A 22304-nucleotide genomic window follows, 5' to 3' on the forward strand; every position below is an offset into this window, starting at 1 on the left:
AAAGGAGAAGAGGCCAGCTCTGCTTGTCCTTCTTGGGCTTCTCAAGGCTGTCCGTTTGCAACCTTTCTGCCCTTTTGGACATCTCCAGTGACTGACAGGAGTCTGTGACATATTCCTATTCTCCCAGACAATAGCCACAGGCTTTGCGTAGATGGCAGGCCCGTGCTGGACAGGGTAGAGCCAGGAGGCAGAGAGCCCAGAAAGAAGTCACAGCCAGCAGGTGAGATGGCCTGTACCTGACCCCTTGAGTGGACCCTGGCATGGGAGTGCCCTCTTCCTGCTGGACACCGACATTGACACCCGCTGGCCCAGTCTTAAAGTTAGACCCAGCAAAGATCCATTCCTCTCTTTCCTTTTCCATCATACAGGCACAAGGATGTATTCCTTTAAAAGCTTTAGGTTGACTCCCGTTCTCTCTGGCCTCACCAGCATGGCTTGAGTTGAGGTGCTGTTACCCAGACTCATTGCCAGGACAAGGCTGCTCGGTGGCCTCCTAATCTGAACGTGCCAGTCCCAATCCAGAATGCTCATATTCTACATGCCTTAAGTAAATATGTCCTGGGAACACGTGCATGATCTTAGATCTCTAGCTACACCACAGCCCTCGATTTCATACATGAAACCTTTGGGAAAGGAACTGAAAGTTTCCTTTGGGGAGTCTCCTGGTGCCACAGAGTTGAACTGACATGCCGCTTAAATTGACTTGCAAACTTCTACATTTCCCCGAGTATGCACAAAGCTGTCAGATGTGACAGGGCCTTTGCACAATCTAGCCCTTGTTGGAAGACCTCCCCTTCCCTCTGTGGTCTGTTTGGTGATGTCTTGATCTTCCGTGTTAGACCACTTCCAAAGGGACTTCCCTGCCCGATTCCCCCATGAAACCTGGGTCCGCCCTGGCAGGAATTATTGGTGGGTGCTCTGTGCATACACATTAGAGTGAACGTGAGTGACAGCAGATGCTGTCATGGTGCAGGGCTGAAGTCTCCTGCGGGAGGGGGCGTGGCCCAGGCGTTACCCTGTGACTGCCTGCATGTCTGTGTGAACGGAGGTGAGGGATATGGGCCTTCCTGTGATTATTGCTTCACCTATAAACTTAGAACCACTGTAACACGGCAACCGTGAAATTATTAACACATTGGACGAGTTGATGTCTACAAAACCTTTAGAGCGTAACATGTAACGAACATTACGTATGGGTTAGGTTTGTCTCCCTCCCTGTAACTGTATCATTGAACCTTTTCTTTCTCCTGCTTTCTTGTGTCTCCCAGCCTATGCTAACTCTTACCTCTCAGTTTGAAAACGATAATAAAGACATTTACATGATGATTGCAATGTGTGGCACCCAGTTCTAAAATCCTTACAAATTCTGACTTATTTGACGCTTGCAACACTGTCATGGCCAGGGCTAACACTACGCTCGTTTACACATGAGGAAACTGAGGCACAGAGCTGAAGCCCCTCACTTAGGGTCACACAGCTCATCAGTAGCAGGCAGAAGGTTTGACCCGTTCCCCAGGCTGTGTAGGAAGCACACCGAGGCGTGTGCTTACCAAACTCTCAACACAGCGTTTTGCTACATCCAGGGCTGCAGGGGAATGAGGTTTGGCAAGTAAATGACTGGTTCAGCCTTCCCGTGTGGTGCCTTAAGACAAAATGTCCTGGGACCATGTGCAAAATCACGGTGCTGGTAAGTGGGAGGGAGAGTGGGTCGGATGGGCAGTGGCTGCTGATCTGTGGGGGCTGGAATGCACAAATTTGGTGAAGATGAGAGCCAGGGAGACTTGAGCCTGGGCTGACAGGATGGGTATCAGGTCTGCTCCAGCTGGGACAGAGCCCCAGGAAAGAGGTAAAGTCTGGGGCAGAAGTTAACTGCATTATCAACCATGGGGCATACCGGTGAGTCAGTCTTTGGCAAGACGAAAGGCCCAGCCTTTCTGCAGGATCCCAGGGAGACAGTGTCCCCAAGGCTGGGGTAGTGAGATGTGAGAGTGGCCTTTGGTGCCACGGGAGAAGCAGCAGGGAGGTCAGGTGGTGTAGGGAGTGCGAGAGAGTGAGAATTCCCTATGGGCAGTGTGGACGTGAATTGTGAAGGTGGGTTGTGGCTGGGTGGTCGTGGATGGCTACCGAAGGCAACAGAGAGCCTGCCTTGAGGCAGGTGGAGCACTGTTTGGGACACAGGTCAGTCCCCAAGGTGAGGAAGAAGTCAGCGTGGGTAGAGAGAGGGCAGAGAACACAGCCTGATACGACCCAGGCAGTCTGGCCAACCATGCTGTCTCTCAGAAAAGCAGCCCTCTAGCATCCAGGGGCTGGAACATGCAGACGTCCTCAAGCATTGAGAGGAATGGGGAGGGGGACCAAGAGTTGTTGGGTCAGAGCCTCAGGAGACCCAAGCTCTCCTCACTCTGCCCAGCCATCTCCTTTTGGCCAAACTGGATGGACAGATGGACGGCTAGATGCGCGGGTGTGTGTGGGGTGACTGGCTAGATAGATGAACGGGTGATTAGGTGAGGGACAGACAGATGAGGAACTGGCAGATGGGAAAGCGGGTTAGTGAGTGAATGGGTAGGTAGATGGGTGGGTGAGTGGATAGATATGCGGATGGGTGAGAGATGCGTGGGTTGGGGAGCCGATGCACGGGTGAGTGTATTGGAAGGGATAGTTGGCCTATTCATGGGATGGCCTTTCCAAATCTGGACTTATTACAGAACAGAACACCCCCTTCCCCAAACTCCTGCTCTGGGATGGTGTTAGCACGGGGAGGGATGGCTCTGTGTTACTATGAGTTAGACGGGCATGGGGGAGCCGGGGCAGAGCAGGCAGCCAGGAGGGTAGAGGTGCACATACTCACAGCAGGTAGAAGGCCAGGCTTTTGAACTTCCCTCGGAGGAAGGTCTCAGTGCCCACTCCAATCAACACTGTGGGTGAAGAGGAGGGGTGAGTGGGCCTGGGTGTCCCATAACACAGAATTGCCCTTGATGTTTCTTGGCTGCGGCATGGGTTTCTTCCTGGGATTGACGGGTTCCCTTCTTCTACGGCACAGGAAGCTATGGCTGGAAAGGCTTAGGGGAATGGCAAGCCTTCTGGGTAGACCCTGGAAACCCCAGACACAGCCTCGTTGGGCATTCTCCTCTGCCTGTGAGGGTCCTGCAGCCACCCCCAAGGGCCTGAGGGACTGCCTCCACTAGCAGGCCAACCACCCTATGGACTCATAGCTGTCCTACTGTGTGAGGAGCTTGGCGTCCTGGCCCTAGCCCGTGTGTCTTGGCTTGCTGTGAATGGCTGTGGGTGGGAACTGCTCACCCCTGGACCTCTGGGTTTGCTGCTTGTGGCCTCCTCCTTCTCGGTTATTGACTTGACAACCGTGTCTCCGGCTCTGGGGTCATCTCCTTGGACCCAGGGCTGACAGATCCCCTGGGAGGCAACACTCAGCCTAGGTTCCCCCCACCTTTTTTAAGTTAGAGTTTGTGCTACAAAACTTGACCTTTCACTCTTCCGTGGTGGGCTGTATCTGGGACAGCCTTTCTAGACTGATGGGCTCCGGGTCCTTGGACTCCCCGACAGAAAGGCTCTGACACTGTCCAGCCACTGATGGGCTGAGGGGGACACCCTGTGGAAAGCGCATGGGCTGCAGCTGAGCCCCTTCCTGTTGGATTGAATATAGTCCCTGGTGCCCTCCAGCCTCTTGGTGAGTTCAGAGGACACTCTGCTGGTTGTGGCTGTGGCTTCATCTTGTCTCCTTCCCAGGCAGTCAGAGACAAAGGTGGCAGGCGGTGGGCGGAAGGCAGTGGGCGGTAGGAGGCAGGTGGCGGGGGGCAGTGACCGCCTCTGTGTGGCCCTCCGCCCCTGTTGCCTATGTGCTACCTCCCCGGGCCCCACTGCTGCTTCCTCTTGTCCTTGTCCCCGTCCCTGAGAAACCCTGTGTGAGCCTCTGTCCTCAGGTGTCCTAAACTGAAAGGGGCCCTTTGTCTCCTCCCGAGACACCACTTCCTGAAAAATGGGAAGGAGCCCCTTGTCGAGGCTGCCGCTGTCACCCACCCTCACTTTCAGGGGGATTGTGTGGGAAATGGGCTTGGGACACTTTGACCCAGGATTCAGGCAGGGTGGGGAGGTGGTGATGTTTCCCGAGAGACCCGGATGAGGAGTAGTCCGTTCCAGCGTGTCCCTGTGTGGCAGAAGCAGAGGACCCTCTCTCTCTCTTGCTGGCTGAGAAGTCACAGTTCTCCCCAGAGTCAACCTAACTGAACAGCACGTCGGGGCTCACCCACACTGTCACACTCCTAGATCTTTCCAGCAGCTCCCGACATGGGTCATCTATTCTCATTTTATAAATGGGAAGGTGGGGCTCCACAATGTTCTATAGTTACCCAAGGACACATACCTGATGGCTGCAGGGGATGGGCAGTTTCCCCGCTGTCTACCTACTGGGATCTATATCCGCATGCATGGATGTGAGTTTGTATATGTAAGTGCATGTGAATGTGCAAGCGTGTGTAAGTGCACGTGAGTATGTGTGTGCTGTGCAGGAACACGGCTATGTAGTGTTCACTACAGATCCTTCTCAACCCTCCTGCGTTCTCAGCCCTTGGGATTTTTACCTTTTTAATCATCCCGACACTCGAATGTGAAGGCGCTATGGTGACTTCATTTTCTATTAGAGGAAGCTCGGGCACCAAGCGTGAGCAAAAAACCAGCTAGCAAACCAACCAACTAGGTCATACCTTGTGTTTCAGTTAATAGCCGAACCCCCCAATCTCTCCGAGACTTAGTTTTCCCATGATACCTCCTGCACACGATGTTTCTGAGGATCCATGAAGCTAATCGATGCCAAGCATAGCGCAGATGACCAGTGGGGCCGCTCATTAGTGCTTGGCATAAAGGACCAGCCCTGCCAGCAAGTGGGTCTCCCCAGCACAGGCTAGAAGGGGCTTTGTGCTCATGGCCCTTGAATGCAGCTCAGTGCTTCTCCAGACAGTCAAGGGCTCTGTTCCCATGGTGGCGTGTGCCACACAACCAGCAGATGGCAGGAGCTCTGCCCCTGATTTGTCCAGCTTGGCACGTGGAGAGCTAATTGGTGCCTTTTGTTCACTTTAGACTGACAGAAGGTCTCCAGAGAGGCACTGAAGGAACACTGTTGAGACAGTCTGGTTTCTAGATGTCAGAGGATAAATAAAAAGAGAAATGAGCTGTGGGTTTGAATCCCAGTACTGCGTGCTAACTATCTTGGTAACCTGTGATGCATACTTCAGCCATGTGCATAGGGTTTCTCATCTCTTAGGATGAGCAGAATAAATTATACTGTGGTGGTTTGATTCAGGTGTTCTCATAACATTAGTTGTTCTGAATGCTAGGTTCCCAGCTGTTGGAGATTTGGGAATTAATGCTTCCTGGAGGGTGTTTATTGTTGGGGGCGGGCTTATGGGTGTTATAGCCAGTGTCCCCTTGCCAGTGTATGGCACTCTCTCCTGTTGCTACGGTATACTATTATGTGGGCCAGGGGGTGATGTCCACCCTCTGCTCATGCCATTGTTTCCTCCTGCCATCGTGGAGCTTCCCGTCGAGCCTGTAAGCCAAAATAAACCTCGTTTTCCCACAAGCTGCTCTTGGTTGGGTGACTTCTACCAGCAATAGGAACCTGACTGCAACACCCAGTTATTCCTAAGATGGGAGAAAAAAATTATCTGGGACTCATGTTTGTGGCCTCACGTGAGGTGGCTAATGCAAGTGAGGAGTCTCTTTCCCCTCAAGCTTTGTCTTGCCAGTTCCGCAGCCTCCAGCCAGCCCACTTCACAGCCAGGGGGTGAGTGGTTATCCCCAGAGCTCTGTCTCCCTCACAGCCAAGCTGGGCCCTTCGGCTGGTGGAGGAAGAAAGCATCAGGAAGACAGGCATCTGGGTCCTTAGGCCCAGTGAAGATGAATGGGGTGCAAAGGGATTCTCCTAGGAAACTGGAAGGCTCTTTGACACCTGGGTCCAGAGGTCACCCACTTTCTGTTAATCTTCACATCCTGGGGTTCATGTTGGAGGCAGACCATGCCCAGGTAGAGACAACATGAGCCAGCAAGAAGTCTTTCCTTCTGTCCTCTTCACTGTCTGTCTGTCGGAGCCTTGAGCCATGGGCTACTTCTGAACCCATACCTTGGAGCCCCTGGGCAGCTGCTCCTAGGCAGGGTTGGGGTTAGTCTTGTATGGATTTCTGTGAGGCGAGGAGGTCAATCCCAATGGAGGGCTATAGTTAGGCGTTGGCTCACCCTTGGGTATTTGTGGTAGCTTAAATAGATAGCCTCCGATATAACCAGGACTTTATTAAAGTTGGTAATTGAGATCTGTAGCCACCTGGCTGGAGGAGGTATCACTGGGTGGATCCTAAGTTCCAGCCCTAAGCTGTGGAGGTTAGATTTGGAATTCCATGGTAAAGAAATGCTAAATACCTGAGCTTTTCTTGGAATTCCTAAGTGTGCTGATCATGTGGGTTTGGGGTTTTGGCTTGTGGCTTTTTCTTTCTCTTAACTTGGACCTGTGAACGCAGGCCAGTTTTTTTCTGCCATTATGGAACTTCCCTCCTATCTCCAATAAACCCCCTTTCCTCCATAACTGTGCCTGCTTTGGAAGTTCATCTCAGTGACCTGAAGCTGACTACTACAGTGTTCAGTCTCCAGGAGAAATGTGACATGGACAGAGAAAAGCAGAATGCTGGGAAGAGAGTGACCCAACCTGGGCAAGGGGCTCAGCAGATGCTCTGGAAGAAGTCAGACAAGCGAGAGAGGGGCCATTCTTTGTGATGATCAGGAAACACTTTATAACTCTATAAGGGGTTAAACCACAGTGGACTAGGAAGGCAGATGGGAAGTATCGATGCTTAAACAGATGGGTCAGGCATTGTAGCAAAGGAGTCCCATTATGGCAAGTTATGTTTGGAATAAATGGTGCAGGACCTTTGAAGGGTGGAGGGCAGCATTGCTTCTGTCCAGAGCCCACATGAGGAGTCTTTCCAAGCAGAGGGGCGTAGCCATTACTGTCACGAAGTGTTGACTGTTGGGCTTTTCCTGGGCAGTGCAAGGCAGAGATGCTAATTGTCACAGGCAGCTAGAAGGTGTCTGGGCTTGGTAGCTTCCTGACTATGTCATCCCAGCTGCCTCCCAGCAAGGTGCCACCGTGTGCCATTAACTACAGAGGACTCTATACATGCATCTTTGTTTAATCCGCACCTCTCCTGGGGGGTGGGGAGTGGACACCTTTGCTGTTTATGAAAAACCCCAAATGATTTTGGGGTGTGGGGATAGGGAAGCCCTTGCTTGAGGTAGTAAAGGGCAGACAGGAACCAAGATCTGGGCACTACTGTTACTGGCCAACGTCCAGGGAGGAACTGGGGTGAGGGGGTGAAAGTTGGGGTGCTTTCCCTGGGGCCTTTGTGAGCACAGGAGGGGGTCATATGGAGAGACAAGGTCTGTTATTGGCAGTGGATCTCTGTGACTTCCTCCAAACCCAGCACACGGACAGTCTTCCATACCTTCCTGGCATCCATGCTGTGGGGTCAGTGTATAAATGGCCCACTCGCCAGCATCCTGGAACCCAGCATGGACCTTAATCCTGGGCAGGACTCTCCTGAGTGTCAGAGTGTTGCAGCCTGAACCTCCTCCTGGGCATCTCCACAACTGCTGACTTGTCAGGAAGCAAAGCTCCCCAGGGGATCACATTCACTTTGCCTCCTCTAGTTTTGAGAAAAGCACAAGAGTGCATTCCACCAGGGCTGGGAGACAGACGCCACCACTAGAGGGAGCTCAAGATCAGAAACGGATCCCAGTGCCCTGGGTACAAGTTGATTGTGATGGTAAATTTTGATTGTCCACTTGATTGGCTTGAGAAATGCCTAGGAGGTTACTGTATCAGTTTCTTTCTCATTGCTGTGACCAAACACTCTAACCAGAAGCAACGTAAGGAAGGAAGGGTTTATTTCAGCATACAGCTTCAGGTGACAGTCCATCGCGGTGGGGAAGGCGTGGCGGCAGGAGCTTGATGCAGCTGGTCACATTCAGTCCACAGTGAGGAAGCAGAGAGCAATGAATGCTGTCCTGGAAAAGGCTTCCTCGACTCACACCTTGGGTGTTTCTCTCATAGCCTGCTCCCTCCCTATGGTTGGGAGGGAAATCCATGCCCCTGGTTCAGGTACAGCTGAGTGCCCCAGGGACAGAGCTCAATTCTGTAACAATCTACTCTAGTCCGTAACACTTATCTCCCCCAATTTTCCCTGTTTTCTCAATGACCATCTCAAAGGGAAGCAAGCTGGAAATGGTCTCACCATTTGAAGATGACACTCCTTCTGATTCCCAGACATCCTCAGGTGATTTCTGGGCTCCACGGAGAAAAAGGAAATTGGCCTCACTTCCTTGCAGATGAATAAGTGAGAGAAATACCCCTGGTGATAGCTATGCAATTTGGGGGTCTCCCTCATGCAGCAGATGTGGTAGATTGAAACTGTCATAAAACTTTTGGAACACTTCCTGCGGAGAGTAGTCCCTCCTTGAATATGACTTCAGGCATTTTCTCGTTCAGTAGAATGATGTAGGAGTGTAGCTTGGGGACTTCTGTGGCTAATCTGTACCCAGTGTCTACCCAGGGCTCTTATTCTGGGGGAAAATCCATCTAGTGCGCAGTATGATTCTCGAGACTGCCACATTGTGAAGAAGCCCTGGCTAGCTGTGTTGTTCATCTTTGGTTAGCAGCGTGACAATACTTACAATTAACATGGACACAGTTCTCTGGGAATGTCTGTGAGGGATTTATTTTATTTTATTTTTCTAAATTAGATAGTGAGGCAGGAGAACCAGCCCTAATTGTGGGTGGCACCATTCCATGAACTGCTCTCCTAGATTGTACAAAAAGAAGAAAGCTAGCTGATCATTCAGCCTCTCTCTCTGTCTCTCTCTCTACTTCCTCTCTGCTGCTATGATGATGTGACACTGGCTTCCTGATCCTGCCATGCTTCCCCTCCCCTGACAGATCCTACCTTCTCTAACTAGAAGCCAAATTAAACAGTTTTCTTCCCATAAGATGATTCTGGTTGGGTGTTTTATCCCATCCACGAGAAAGTGATCGACATATTAGCCGTGTGAAAGAGAGAGGAAGAGTCACAGCCAGCCCCAGGTGACTCAGCCTTCCCAGCCATCACAAGACAGATAGACAAGCTTACTTGGGCAGACCTGGCCTAGGTGAGAATTGGTGAACCCAGCCAACAGTCAGAAGAGAAGCCCCAGGTGAGCCTCAGATAGCTCACCTTCATCTACCCCACCTGTGCCCTCCAGTCATGGAGCAGAAGTAAGCCACCTCCACTGTGCCTCGCTTGAATTCCTGAGTCACAACATTTTGTGCGTAACAGAATGGCTGAACTTTTGGAGTGGTTTTGTTATGCTATATGAAAAAGCAGCTTATTCTGTGGTTGAACTACCTGAGATTTTTTTTTTTTTGGCACAAAAGTCCCTGCATCTGAGCTTCGCTGAATTCTAATCCTTTCTGGAATGATCATTGGCCCAGGGTCTCCTTGGCCTCTGGCTTCTCACACTGGATCTAAGACTTGATTGTCAGAGGAGAATGCACATGCTCCTAGGTCCTGTGGCCTCTACCCATGCCCAGTGCCTGCATATCCTAAAGGTACAAGCTTTGAAGGCAGGCAGAAGTTTCTGAGGATTTCCTCCGGGCCATAGAATCCTATCTGTAGCTGTACATCCATCTTAGGACTTAACAGAGGTTCCATAAGGCTCAGCCTAACCTGAAGCAGGTTCCTTTGCATTTAACAAATATATCCAGTGGAGGAGGGTGAGAAGTTGAAAGTGAGATTCCCTACTGGAGGAGAATTTTGTGATTTTTGTGAACCAAATACAGCCCTCAGCCCAGACAGCAACACTGGACCTGACTATTTAAACCCCAGCCTGGAATGCTCATTGGACTTTGCCAGGGACAAGCTATCTTAGAAGGCATCAGAGTTCCACACGACATGGATACAGGACCCAAAATGGTTTTGCTAAGGGCTGGGGATTTTCTAAGTATTTCCCTAGGGAACTCGTCTCTAGAGTTGACATGTTGAGAGCCACTAAGTGAACATAAAGTGTGCTCTCCAACTCCGGAGGAGTGTTACGTCAGAAGAAGCCAGCTATCCTGACTTCTGAACATTTGTGCCATGTGCTGGCTGGACCACTGTTCTCTCAGAGGCCTCATGCCAACCCACGTTGAGGATAGCAAGTCCTTCCTTGGTTTATGGAAGTGGGCTCAGGTCTGTGCCACGTTTCCTGATGTAGGTGGGGCTGTCATAAAAGATGGAGACATTACAGCATCCATAGAGCCAGGACCAGGGTGAGGACCAGAACACCAGATAGCCGTCCTAAAAGTAACTTCGTGCTCCACCTAGAATAAAGGAAGTGCTCATTCTATAACCAGGGTAGTTCTCATTCTGTAATTAAGAAAGCATTCACGAGGCTGGAGAGATGGCTTAGTAGTCAAGGCACTTGCCTGCAAAGCCAAAGGACCTTGGTTCGATTGCCCAGGAACCACATAAGCCAGATGTACAAGGTGGCACATGCATCTGGAGTTTGTCTGCAGTGGCTGGAGGCCCTGGTGTGCCCATTCTCTTTCCCACCACCCCTACCTCTTTCTCTCGAGTAAATAAATAAAAATAAAATATTTACAAAAGAGAAAGTGTTCACTATAAATTCAAAAGGATGCATATTGTCAAGTTAAGGAGGTTTTTACTCCCTTGGCTGTTGCAGGGGCCCTGTGGCCTTTTTTTGTGGCCTGGAGAGTGGAAACTTTTGTCCATGGCAACTACAAAAGGAGGTGGCCCAGAACGGGGTGGTGGTGGGGATTTGGCGAAGCCTGGCTGTTCCCTCTGGATCTGTGCCCGCACAGAATGCTAGTATGGGGTGGTGGTGGGGGAAGTGGCAGCTCACTTGAGCACATGAGCCTCAGTGTGGCCCTGAGCTCTGCCCTCAGACAGTGGAAACAAATGAAAGAAAAGATGTCATACTGTTCTCAAAGTCAGAGCCTCGTGACAGCCGTTCTGGAGGAGAATGGATAGCCCTCCAAAACTGTGTTGACCCGCACTGACCTATCTCGCCTGCTTCAGGTAGAGAGCTGGGGATGGACTATACTGTGCGATTTTACACTGTGGGGAGGGACTGCTGCATTCTTCCTTCTTGCCTCAGAATCCTGGTTTCCCAGGACCCAGCCCAACAGAAGCATCCTGCTCCCTCCGCTCTAGCTCTGAATGCCTCATTTCTCTGTCTCAGAGAAGACATCTTTTTATTTATTTATTTTTCATGTTTTTAAAAGTATTTTTCATTTAAAAAAATATTCATTTATTTGAGAGAAAGATATATATATATATATATACATATATACGTCTCTCTCCATATATATATGCATATATATACATGTATATATATACATGTGTGTGTGTGTGTGTGTGTATGTGTATATATATATATCAAGAGAGAGAGAGAGAGAGAGAGAGAGAGAGAGAGCGAGTTAGAATGGGCATGCCAGGGCTTTCAACCATGGCAAACTCCAGATGTATGTACCACCTTTGTGCATCTGGCTTACATGAGTCGTGGGGAATCAAACCTGGGTCCTTTGGCTTTGCAGGCAAGCGCCTTAGCCACTAAGCCATCTCTCCAGCCCATCAGGAAGAAATCTTACATCTAGATAGAACCATTCATGGACCTGCCTGGATTGGCGCAACTTGTCCACTTTCCTCCAGATTTAATCCCTTCTCTTTGTGCTGGGGCCAAGTTCAGATCAAATACTTGTTTCTCCAAGAGGTAAAGTCTCGCTTCTCAGTTGCCTTCCCAAGGCTTTGGAGGGTCAGAGTTCCTACGCCACGGGTCTTGGGTCTCCGGTGCAGCACTGGGCGAGGCAGTTGCCTGTGGGTTTCCCAAAGACGGAGCCCACAGTGTGGTGAGTTACAAAGGAAGTAAGGAAAGCCAGAGGGCGGGTCTGTGCTGCGGGAATAAATCAGAAGGTTGAGTCCTGTCATTTGGTTAAGTACTGACTCTCCCAGTCTCCTCCCTGTTCTGGAAAAAGAAAACAGCATGTGTCACAGTGGCGACGGGCATTCAGTTTTGGTAACTGATGGAGTGCTATGTGCAGGCAGACAATGGCTAATAGAACTATTATGAGAGACAGGCTGTTCCCATCAGCCCTCTCAAGGGGAAGGAAAGAGTTTATTTTCATCCTCTGCTTCCATTAACACACATCCTCACCATAGCCAAAGAGCTCTTCTCGACTCACTGACCTTGCTCATTGATTTTCTTCACAGGGCCTGGTTGGGCTGTAAGTGGTCCAAAGTCTCATGCACTTAAGCATGTCTTATGCAAGACCCTCTGTCACTCTGCTAGGGATTCAGAGGGGCTCAGACCAGCACGTTCCTAGTTTGGGTCTGTCTGAGCTGCTGAGTGGCGACCCTGGGCTGGTGCTGCTTTTGCCTAAGGGATTACCTTATGCTCAGCTCTGGGGGCTGTGCCCTCGCTCCATCACCCTGGTGGGTTGTGACATCTGTCCTTCATTCGGGGCAGTGCCCTTGGACAACAACGTGTGTTTCACAGAGCTCACTAAAACGCCACACTACCCGAGGTTTCACACCAGGCAGCAATGCTGGCCCTGTCAAGTCTCAGGAGCCACGGAGAATTTCGCACCCCCTTGCCGAGGCAGCGTGTAACCCAACACGTAGAGTCAATGCTTTTCTTCATTCTCAAGAATGGCGTAGCTCCAAACAGTTGCAGGACTTCCAAGACGTCTCAGGCAAGATTCACGGAGGCCATGACTGTGGCCGGGGATGGCTTGGGTTGACCACAATGGCTGTGGTCGCAGCTGGTTGTAAAGTAGAAAGGTGGGTTTGCACCATTTCTAAGCATGCAGAAATGTAGGCCCATTGCTGCTATGGATTCCCCGAGGCAGCAAGGTAGGAGCTTCAGGTTTGTGAACTCGGGAGTGCTGGAAGAGCGTGAGGAAGGCAGGGAGGCTCTCCAGTGCATCTCCGTTCATCTGGCAGACACATATGAGCTCAGAGATAACAGGAGGAAATGTCTGGATGGGCGGTAGAAACTTCTGGACACTTAGCTGGGGAACGTTTCAGAGTACAGTTTGGCATTCGTTGCCCGATTCTCTTACAACCTGGCTTAGGGAGTATCTCCAGATGGCAAATGAGTTCACCCGTTCCAGGCCAGTTCCTTGCCTGTTTCCTTTCCCTTTCTTCTGTGCCAGCAAATCAAGGGCTTGTGCATATCCGAGGCAAACACTTCACCACTGAGCTGCACCCCAAGCCCCTCACTAGACTCTTTAAACATACGCCATAGACTAAAGGAAACCAGCCAGGGGTCTGTTTGTTTCTATCCTGTGGAAGTCCCTATGGAAGATAAAAATTATGCTCCTGGCCCTTCTCCCCTCTTAGAACCTTAGAAAGTTCTATGACGTTGCGGACCATTACACTAGGGAAGAGTCTATTTCTTTCTTTTACCTTTTATTGACACTTTCCATACTTACAGACAATAAGCCATGATAATTCCCTCCCTCCCCCACCTTCCTCTTCACAAATCTATACTCCACCATACCCCTCCTTCTCTCCACTCATCTCTCCTTTATTTTGATGTCACCATCTTCTTCTATTATGAGGTCTTATGAAGATAGTGCCAGGCACTGCGAGGTCAAGGATATCAAGGTAGATTTCTGACTGGGAAAGACTCTATTTCTCATCCCCTGACTCTGGCTCCGTAATGTGACTTACTCGGGGCGGTGAGATTTTTCAGACATGATACAAGCACAGACACAAAGAGGGCTTGAGAACTGAGCCTGGTCTCTTGCGTCTCTGCTGCCACCAATCCCTCTCGATTGGAACAAAAGAGACATATAGGACAGAGATCCCCTCAACATCCCAGCCAAGGCTAGTGTAGATAAGCCAACAGCTGCCTGGCCTCCAGATGTGGAAGCAGAGCCAGCCCATATAAACACAGTGACCTGGCCTCCTTGCCCAGATGTGTGAACAACGCAGGCTTAGTGATGTGCACCAGTGGGGTTTTGCCGTTGTTCGGCAGCATCATTTTGGCGTGGGTAGCATCCACTTTACGTGACTCCCAACAAGCTGCATGTGGCTAGGGTTCATTTGAACAAACATGGACGCGTGTCTTCGCTCATGAAACCGTCACCACAACCCAGAGAATGGGGCATCCTCATCACTCTGGAAGTTCCTGTGCATCATGTCATTGTAAACCCATTCTCTCTGCTCGGCTCATTCTGTGCATCCCCAAGCAACCAGCCATTGGCTTCTGGCACTAGAGATTCGCTTATGATTTCTAGAGGCTTATGTTAATAGAATCAAATAGCACGCACTCACTTTTGGCCATCTACTTTCATCCAGCACAGTTAGTTCCAGATTCACCCCTGCTGTAGAATGTATCCACAGTCCATGCCGTTCTACTGCTGGCTGGTCTGGCTGACTGGCGTGTGTGTATCCCCATTTGTACTGAGCTCACACCCCAATGGGCGTTTGGGTTGTGCCGAGGTGTTGGCTATCACAAAGCAAGTGCTACGAGCATTCCTAGGCAGTATTTACACAGCCATACGCTTTCTACTCTTGGGTCTTTACTTGAGAGTGGAATAGCTAGCTCATATGGAGGGGTGTCTAACTATTATCAAAGTGAGGGTACCGTCTTGCACTCCACAGGTAGCATATGAGAGTTTCATAACTTTGCCCATTGTCTTTAGTTACCTCCTCATTGCTGTGACCAAATACCCCCGAGGAAAGCAACTTAGGGAAGGAGGGGTTTGTTTCAGCTTGCACTTCAAGGTTACAGGCCATCAAGACAGGAAGACACGGTGGCAGGGGCCTGACGCAGATATGATGAATGCCGGTGCTCAGCCAGCTCTCTTTCACGCAGTCCAGGACTCCAGTCCGTGGACTGGCACTGCCCTCAGCTAGGGTGGGTCTTCTCACTTCAATTGTCTAATCAAGATAATCCCTCACGGGCATGCCCAGAGGTTCATTTCCTCACGGATTCTAGGTCCTATCAAGTTGATAAGCAAAATACACCACCACACCAATACTTGAATATCCGCTATGGTCAGCCTTTTAAATTCCAGTCTCTGTAATACATATGTAATGGACTCTTGCTACCTTGACTTGAGTTTCCTTAGTGACCAGTGACACAGAGCACCTTCTCATGTTAGTATTCAGCACCTTATGCCTTCTTTGTTGGCTTTATCTCTCATTCTTCTCGCCTTGTGTTTTGAAGGCGTTCAACTTATCAGACCTTTTATGAACTGCATTTGTGGTTTTGTACCTAAGAAATCTCAGACTAACCCATCACTGAGATTTTATTCTATTGTCTATAAGTCCCATAGTGTTAGAACTTAACATTTTAGGTTTCTGGTTCATTTTGAATATTTTTATTTTGTATGAAGTATAATGATAACTTTTGTACTAAATGGATATCTAGTTTCTAAGTATCATTTGTTAAAGAAGTACCTTTCCTTTCTTTAAATTTTTTAAAATTTTTATTTATTTGAGAGCGAGAGGGGATGGGAGAGAATGGGCATGCCAGGGTCTTCAGCCACTGCAAACGAACTCTAGATGCATGCACCACCTTGTGCATCTGACTTATGTGGGTACTGGGGAATTGAACCTGGATCCTTAGTCTTTGCAGGCAGGTACCTTAACCAGTAAGCCATCTCTCCAGTCCTAAGAAATACCCTTTCTACACTATGTTGCCTTTGTCCTTTTGTGAAAACCCAGTTGTTGGTATACGTCGGTTGGTCTATTTCCAGACTCTGTTCTGTTGATCTGTTTGTTAGGGATCAAAAATTAGAGGAGTGGAACCACACTTTTGGGAAGAGGGAATTTATTACAGCTCAGAGTGGAAGTTTGAGGTGGGGGGAAAGGCAAGCAGCCTAGAAAATTGAAGGCGGAGGGTAGTGCCGCCAGCCCAGAATCAACAGTGTAAGGTAGTTCAGCAGAGGAAGGGGAGCCAGGGGTGAGTGTGGAACTGGGGAGAGGGTGGGAGAAAGAGGGAGAAATGAGAGAGAAAGGTAGGCATAGGAAAAGGAAAGCAGATGGGAGCTGAGGCAGAGGCAGAGAGAGATACAGACACAGAGATGCACTCGGAGACAGAGAAATATGCACATTATTTCAGGACCATGAGAGAGAATGCCACCTGGGCTCTTCATGCCCATTCCCTTAGGGCGTGGCAGCTTGTCCAGCAGAGGGGAGAGGCCGTGAAGGGGTGGACTAGTGCTCAGGGAGGGAGCCAGGATGGCTAGATCCCCTGTTGAGTTTCGGCCCGCTGGTTAGGGTGAGGACAGGTAGGGAGCTCTGAGACTCTAACACTGGCTGTCTCTTCCTTTTATTAATACTGACTATCGTGATTTCTGCAGCTTTACAATAAGACTACAAGTCAGATACTGGTATGCTGTCTATCTGACTAGTTTTAGCAGAACTTTTCCTTTTTTTTTTGTTTTGCGAGGTAGGGTCTCACTCTAGTCCAGGCTGACCTGGAACTCACTATGTAGTCTCAGGGTGGCCTCAAACTCACGGCTATCCTCCTACCTCTGCCTCCCAAGTGCTGGGATTACAGGCGTGTGCACCACCATGGCGGGTTTTGCACCATCACGACGCTCGGCTTGAACTTTTCCATTTCTATTAAAGTTTCTCAGTCACAAGAGCCCTGGGACTTTGTTTGGGATTGTGCTGAGACCTTCGAGTGATCTGGGGGAAGACTTGTAACTTAGCAATGCTGTCTGCTGGTAGATAAGCCTTCTCCTTACTCAGATCTCCTTTATTATTTCTCAGAGTGAGTTCTAGTTTCCAGTGTACAGGGTTTTAAGAAGATATCTTTTGTCAGGTTTGGAGGACTGGGACCACTCTTTTGTATTTATGATGTGATCATAAACTGTACTAAAATTGTTTCTGAAACCTTGCTAAACTTTGTGTTACTTCTGGTAATTTTTTTTGGGGGGGGGGAGATTTCAGCAGATATTTTGCAGATAATCATGTGGTCTGTGAGGGAAGTTTTTCTTATCTGTGCATGGTGATACACATCTCAAATTCCAGGAATTGAGATGCTGAGGCTACAGCATCACAAGTTCAAGGCCTACCTGGACTCTACATTAAGAAATTGCCTTTAAAAATGTTTTTCTTTATTCTTTGTCAATCCACACATTTTGTTTCTCTTTATTGCATTCTTGTAAGCAGCTACAATATAGTTCTGGCTAGAAGTAGTGAGTGCGGGCATCCTTGGCTTGGTCAAACCATAGGAGCAAAGTATCTGGTCTTTTACCTATTTCTGTAGATGCTCTTTTTAGGTCGAAGGAGCTTCCTTCGGTTACTAGCTTGCTGACAGTTTTTGTACCATGAAAAAAAGTGGGAGATGTTGTTGTTAATTTCTATTATCAACTTGTCAGAACAGGAATCAAGTAAGGGGTTTTGGGCTTTTGGGTAGGTCTGTGAGGGCATTTCTAGGAAGGAGTAACTGAGAGTGGAAGACTTTCTCCTCCAGATGGGAAAAGGTGGCATCTCTTGCCAGGCTGCCCTTGCTCCTTGATGGTGAATACATTTTCCCTGTTGCTTCTCTCCTTCATAGACATGGTGATGCAGGTTGGCATCAACCTGCCAGTGTGGACTGACGATGAGAGGCTCTCCAGGAATCCCCCATGCCTTCAGCCCAATTGAGGCTGCTTGGAGCACCCATCCTTGTGAACTGCGTGGTTGCCAGATTCTTAGCCTCTCCAGCCTACAGGCAGCCTTTGTTGGACTGCTGAGCTCGTGTTGTGTAAGCCAATCATCTAATAAATCTCCTTTATAGCATATGTGCACTCTATTGTTCGGTTCCACTAGAGAACCCTGACTAATAATAGACTGTGATGTCAAGGAGTCATTCTAGAGAAAAGGATAGTAGGGATGGATTTCTCTGTGGGAGGTTGGTGTTATCTGGCTCTTCCACTATCACCCGACTGAAGACCTCCTAGGTATCAAGAAGAGCAATGATAACAGATGGTGTGAACCATTTAAATAACTATGTGAGACAGATGCGTTTGATGGTCCCAATTCACCCCTTGTGAGGAGCAAGGAATTCAGGGACTCTGTAAACAAAACATTTGAATAGTTTTGGCAACGACATATAATGATGCTAACTGGTTTGCTGGTAGCATCCCTATCTAAAGTAATGAGAAAAGAATAAGGTCAGAGATGAAATTTCTTGGCTCCAGGTACACATAAATGATTAAAAGTTTTCCAAGTGTGCTCTGGAAGAGACATTTCTCACCAGCAAGCCATGGGACTCGAGTTGAGAAAAATGAAACCCAAGCCCTCATCTTACAATTGGTTGACTTACCATGCCTTGAAGGGTGTCAGTGTTTAAATTAAGGGCACTGAATGGAAAAAAGTAGGATCCTAAACCTTGTGATGAAGATGTGTGGAAGGACCCTGGGAAAGCTGAGGGCATTGAACTATTAGAGTCTTGTGGGTTTATTTTGCCTGAAAAAGTAGCTTCCCTATCCTGAGCAGCAGATATATTCCCATCCCACACTCTTCAGCATTTCTCTCTCTGCCCTTGCCTGAGTGACTTGATCCTGTTCTCCGTAGAACCAGCAATGTCTGTCCCTGAAGGAGGTGCCAGGAAAAAAATGCTGATGCCCTTCAGGGCTCACCCATCTTTACCTCTAGGCCGATAACCAGATTAAAGGCGAAACAGTTTCCTAGAAGTCAGGTACAAAGTGTGACCCCTGAGGATCCCTAAATAACTTAATGAGTTTTCTAACTCATGCCGGCAGAAGTCTAGGAAATATGTGTGGGATGGATCTTAATGGTGTTTATGGGAGAAGGAACGTAAAACAAGACCGGGATGAATTTATTGATACAGTCCCATTAAACAGAGATTTTAGGTTTAATAACACAGCCTACACAGTTCAAAAAGATTGGGTAGGTTGATGTGTGGGTCAAAAGATGACCTACTGTGAGTGGGCTGGAACTGCCTGATATCCTTTGTCTTAATATTTATGAAGGGATTAAAAGGCTCAGTGAAATTGGAATGCTGGGGTGGATTTGCCATGTAAAACCTAATCCCCTACAATGGGAGGGTCTAGAATGAATGCCCTTCACTAATATCATAAGGAACAGATTTGTGAGGGGAGCGCCAGCATATTTGAAGAGCCCAGTCATTGCTTTTCTCTGTAATTCAGACCACATAGAAGGAACCATGGTTGTTGAAATAGAGGATTCATGCGCAGTGGGTCTAACTGGATCCTATAGTAAGAAGGTTCAAGTGGCAGTGCTGAGTCACCAAAGACAAGGTGAATGTATGTACAATAATGGATGGCACAGGCAAAGCAATGTTCCTAATAGCATGACTCACGTAGACCTTTGGTACTGGCTGATTAATCATGGTGTTCTTAGAAGTCACATAGAGGAAGACTAGTAAGCTCTTGCTTGATTTGTACAAGTAGAGAAGTTCCAGAGCAAAAGAACAAAAGGCTATTCTGACCATAGCAATAAAAAGCCACAGGCCATGGGCTGGAGAGATGGCTTAGTGGTTAAGCGCTTGCCTGTGAAGCCTAAGGACCCCGGTTCGAGGCTCGGTTCCCCAGGTCCCACGTTAGCCAGATGCACAAGGGGGCGCACGCGTCTGGAGTTCGTTTGCAGAGGCTGGAGGCCCTGGCGCGCCTATTCTCTCTCTCTCCCTCTATCTGTCTTTCTCTCTGTGTCTGTTGCTCTCAAATAAATAAATAAAAAATTAAAAAAAAAAAAGCCACAGGCCATTAACCAATTTCCAGACTTGAGCCATTTAATAGATCTGGAACCCTTCGACTAAAGGGGTAGCCAGGTTACCTTGAGGAAGGACATTGCTACAGTTCTGAAAAGTTGTTTTTTTTTTTTTTGAGGTAGGATCTCACTCTAGCCCAGGCTGACCTGGAATTCACTATGGAGTCTCAGGGTGGCCTCGAACTCACAGCAATCCTCCTACCTCTGCCTCCTGAGTGCTGGGATTAAAGGCATGTGCCACCACGCTAGGCTCTGAAAAGTTTTAATATCAATCTTTCTTCCATCTTTCACCAAAGAGACTGACATACTTTTACTAGGGTAACTGTATATTGGGGAAAAGGACATAGTCAGACCTTTCAGGATCTACTAGATACTGGATTGATATTGATTTCAGGAAACCCCAAATTGCAATGTGGTCTTAAAGTTACAACTGGGGCTTAGGGAAGTGAGGTGATCAGTTGAGTTTTAGCCTGCCTTATGGGGGGTTACAGGGTCCTCAAAGTGCATCCTGTGGTCATTTCCCCAGTTCCAGAATGCATCATTTGGAGTAGATATACTTAGAAGTTGGCTGAATCCCCACATTGGTTCCCTGATCTGTTTATTGAGGACTATTATGGCTGGAAAGGCCAAATGGAAGCCATTAGAGCTACCTCTGTCAGAGAAAAGAGCTAACCAAAACCAATATCACATCCCTGGAGAGATTACGGAGATTAGTGCCACCACAAAGGATTTGAGAAATGCGAGGTTGGCAGTTCCCACCACATCTCTCTTTAACTCTCTTTTCTTGCCTGTTCAGAAGGCAGACGGTCATTAGAGGAGATCAACAAAAGCTTAATCAAGTAGTGACTCCAGTTGCAGCTGGTGTACCAGATGTGGTTATCTTAATTGGGCTGGCTAATTCACTTTCTGATATTGATCTTGCGAATGCTTTCTTCTGCATTCCCATCCATAAGGGCCACCAGAAGCTATTTGCTTTCAGCTGGCAAGGCCAGCGCTATACCCTTACTGTTTTACCTTAAGGTTGTATGAACTCTGTAGCCCTGCGTCATAATCCAGTTAGCCCAGATCTTGATCACCTGTCCCTCCCGCAAGGTATCATGTCAGTCAAGTCTACTGAAGATGTTATACTCATTAGACCAGCCAAGGGAGCAGGAGGTGGTAACCACCCTGGAGCTAGTGGCATAGCATACGTGTCAGGGGATGGGAAATTAATACAACCAACATTTGAGAGCCTTCTATCTAGTGAAATTCTTAGAGTGCCGTAGTTTGGGGCATGCAGAGATATTCCTTCTAAGGAGAAGGATAAGTTCTCGCTCCTGGCTCCTCCTACCCCTGGGAAAGAAGCACCATACCCGGTGGGCCATTTTGGATTTTGGAGGCAGCCCATTCCTCACTTGGGTGCATGACTCTGGCCCATATATCAATGGATTCAGAAAGCTGGAAGTGTTGGGTGGGATCCAGATCAGGCTGCTCTGTTGCTTGGGCCATGTAGCAGACAGATTCGGGTCCACTGAGATAAACTTCTAGACCAAGCACAGTTATGGAGGAAGGGATTTATTGAAGCTTACAGATCCAGGGGAAGTTCCATAATATATGGCCCAACAGACCTGATAGTGTCTGAGGGCTCAGGGGCAGATGGAAATGCCTTTAGCAGACCCCCATAGGTGAACCACAGAAGAGTCCCACAGGGTTTTGGAGCTAGGCCCAATTGTCACCTATAGACATCTATTCTCCTTTTGAGACACATCTCCTGGCCTGCTGTAGGACCTTAGTGGAGACCGAAGATTTGACCTAAGCGTGGGACCTAAGCTGCCCATCACGCACTTGGTGTTATCTGATCCATCAAACCATGAAGTTGGACTGCACAGCAGCAGTCCATTATCAAATGGAAGTGGTACATATTTGATTGAGCCTGAGCAGGTCTCAAAGGTGTATGCAGGTGACATGAAGGAATTCCCAAATGCCTGGAACTGTAAATAAGGTAAAACAAACACTCCCTGAAACTAATTTTTATTGGGTATTTTGTCCCAACAATGAGAAGCTGACTAATATAGTCCTCAAGCCTCTACCTATGGCCTCATGTGTACCCTATGATTGACTGATTGGGGAAGGCCTGGTGCTCAGATGGCACCGAGAAGTGGGCAGCCACATCATTATAGCCCCTTTCTCACACAATGCTGAAGGGCAAAGGGGAATCTTCACGATGGGCAGAACTTCAAGCAATGCACGTGATTCTGTGCTTTTCTTAAGTAGGAAAACAGGCCAGACATGCAGTTGTGCCCTGGTTCATGGGATGTAGCCAGTGGTTTGACCGGATGGTCCAGGACTTGGAAAGTGCAAAACTGGACGATTGACGAGAAGAGCATTTGGAGCAGGGATACTTGGATAGAACTCTCCAAATGGGCAGAGGATGTAAAGATACTTGTGTCCCATGTAAATGCTCATCCAAGGGTGACCTCAGCAGAGGCTGACTTTAATAATCAAGTAGATAAGAAGACGGGTAATATGGATAGC

The 22304-nt window shown here is 48.6% G+C and overlaps 1 protein-coding gene across 2 annotated transcripts in view; it reads right to left on the reverse strand.

Annotated features, from left to right (window-relative positions):
• Tmem72 (transmembrane protein 72) overlaps window positions 1–22304 on the reverse strand; it is a 39540-nt gene that overhangs the window by 6038 nt on the left and 11198 nt on the right. Inside the window, exon 2 of one of the 2 annotated variants that reach the window (XM_004658058.2) lies at window positions 2849–2915. In XM_004658058.2, the coding sequence (XP_004658115.2) occupies window positions 2849–2915 (67 nt within the window). Of the gene's footprint in view, window positions 1–2844; window positions 2916–22304 lie in introns of both variants that reach the window. The other variant, XM_045137549.1, reaches the window with a different exon arrangement.

This window comes from Jaculus jaculus, chromosome 18 (genome assembly GCF_020740685.1).
Source record: "Jaculus jaculus isolate mJacJac1 chromosome 18, mJacJac1.mat.Y.cur, whole genome shotgun sequence".
NCBI lineage: Eukaryota > Metazoa > Chordata > Mammalia > Rodentia > Dipodidae > Jaculus > Jaculus jaculus.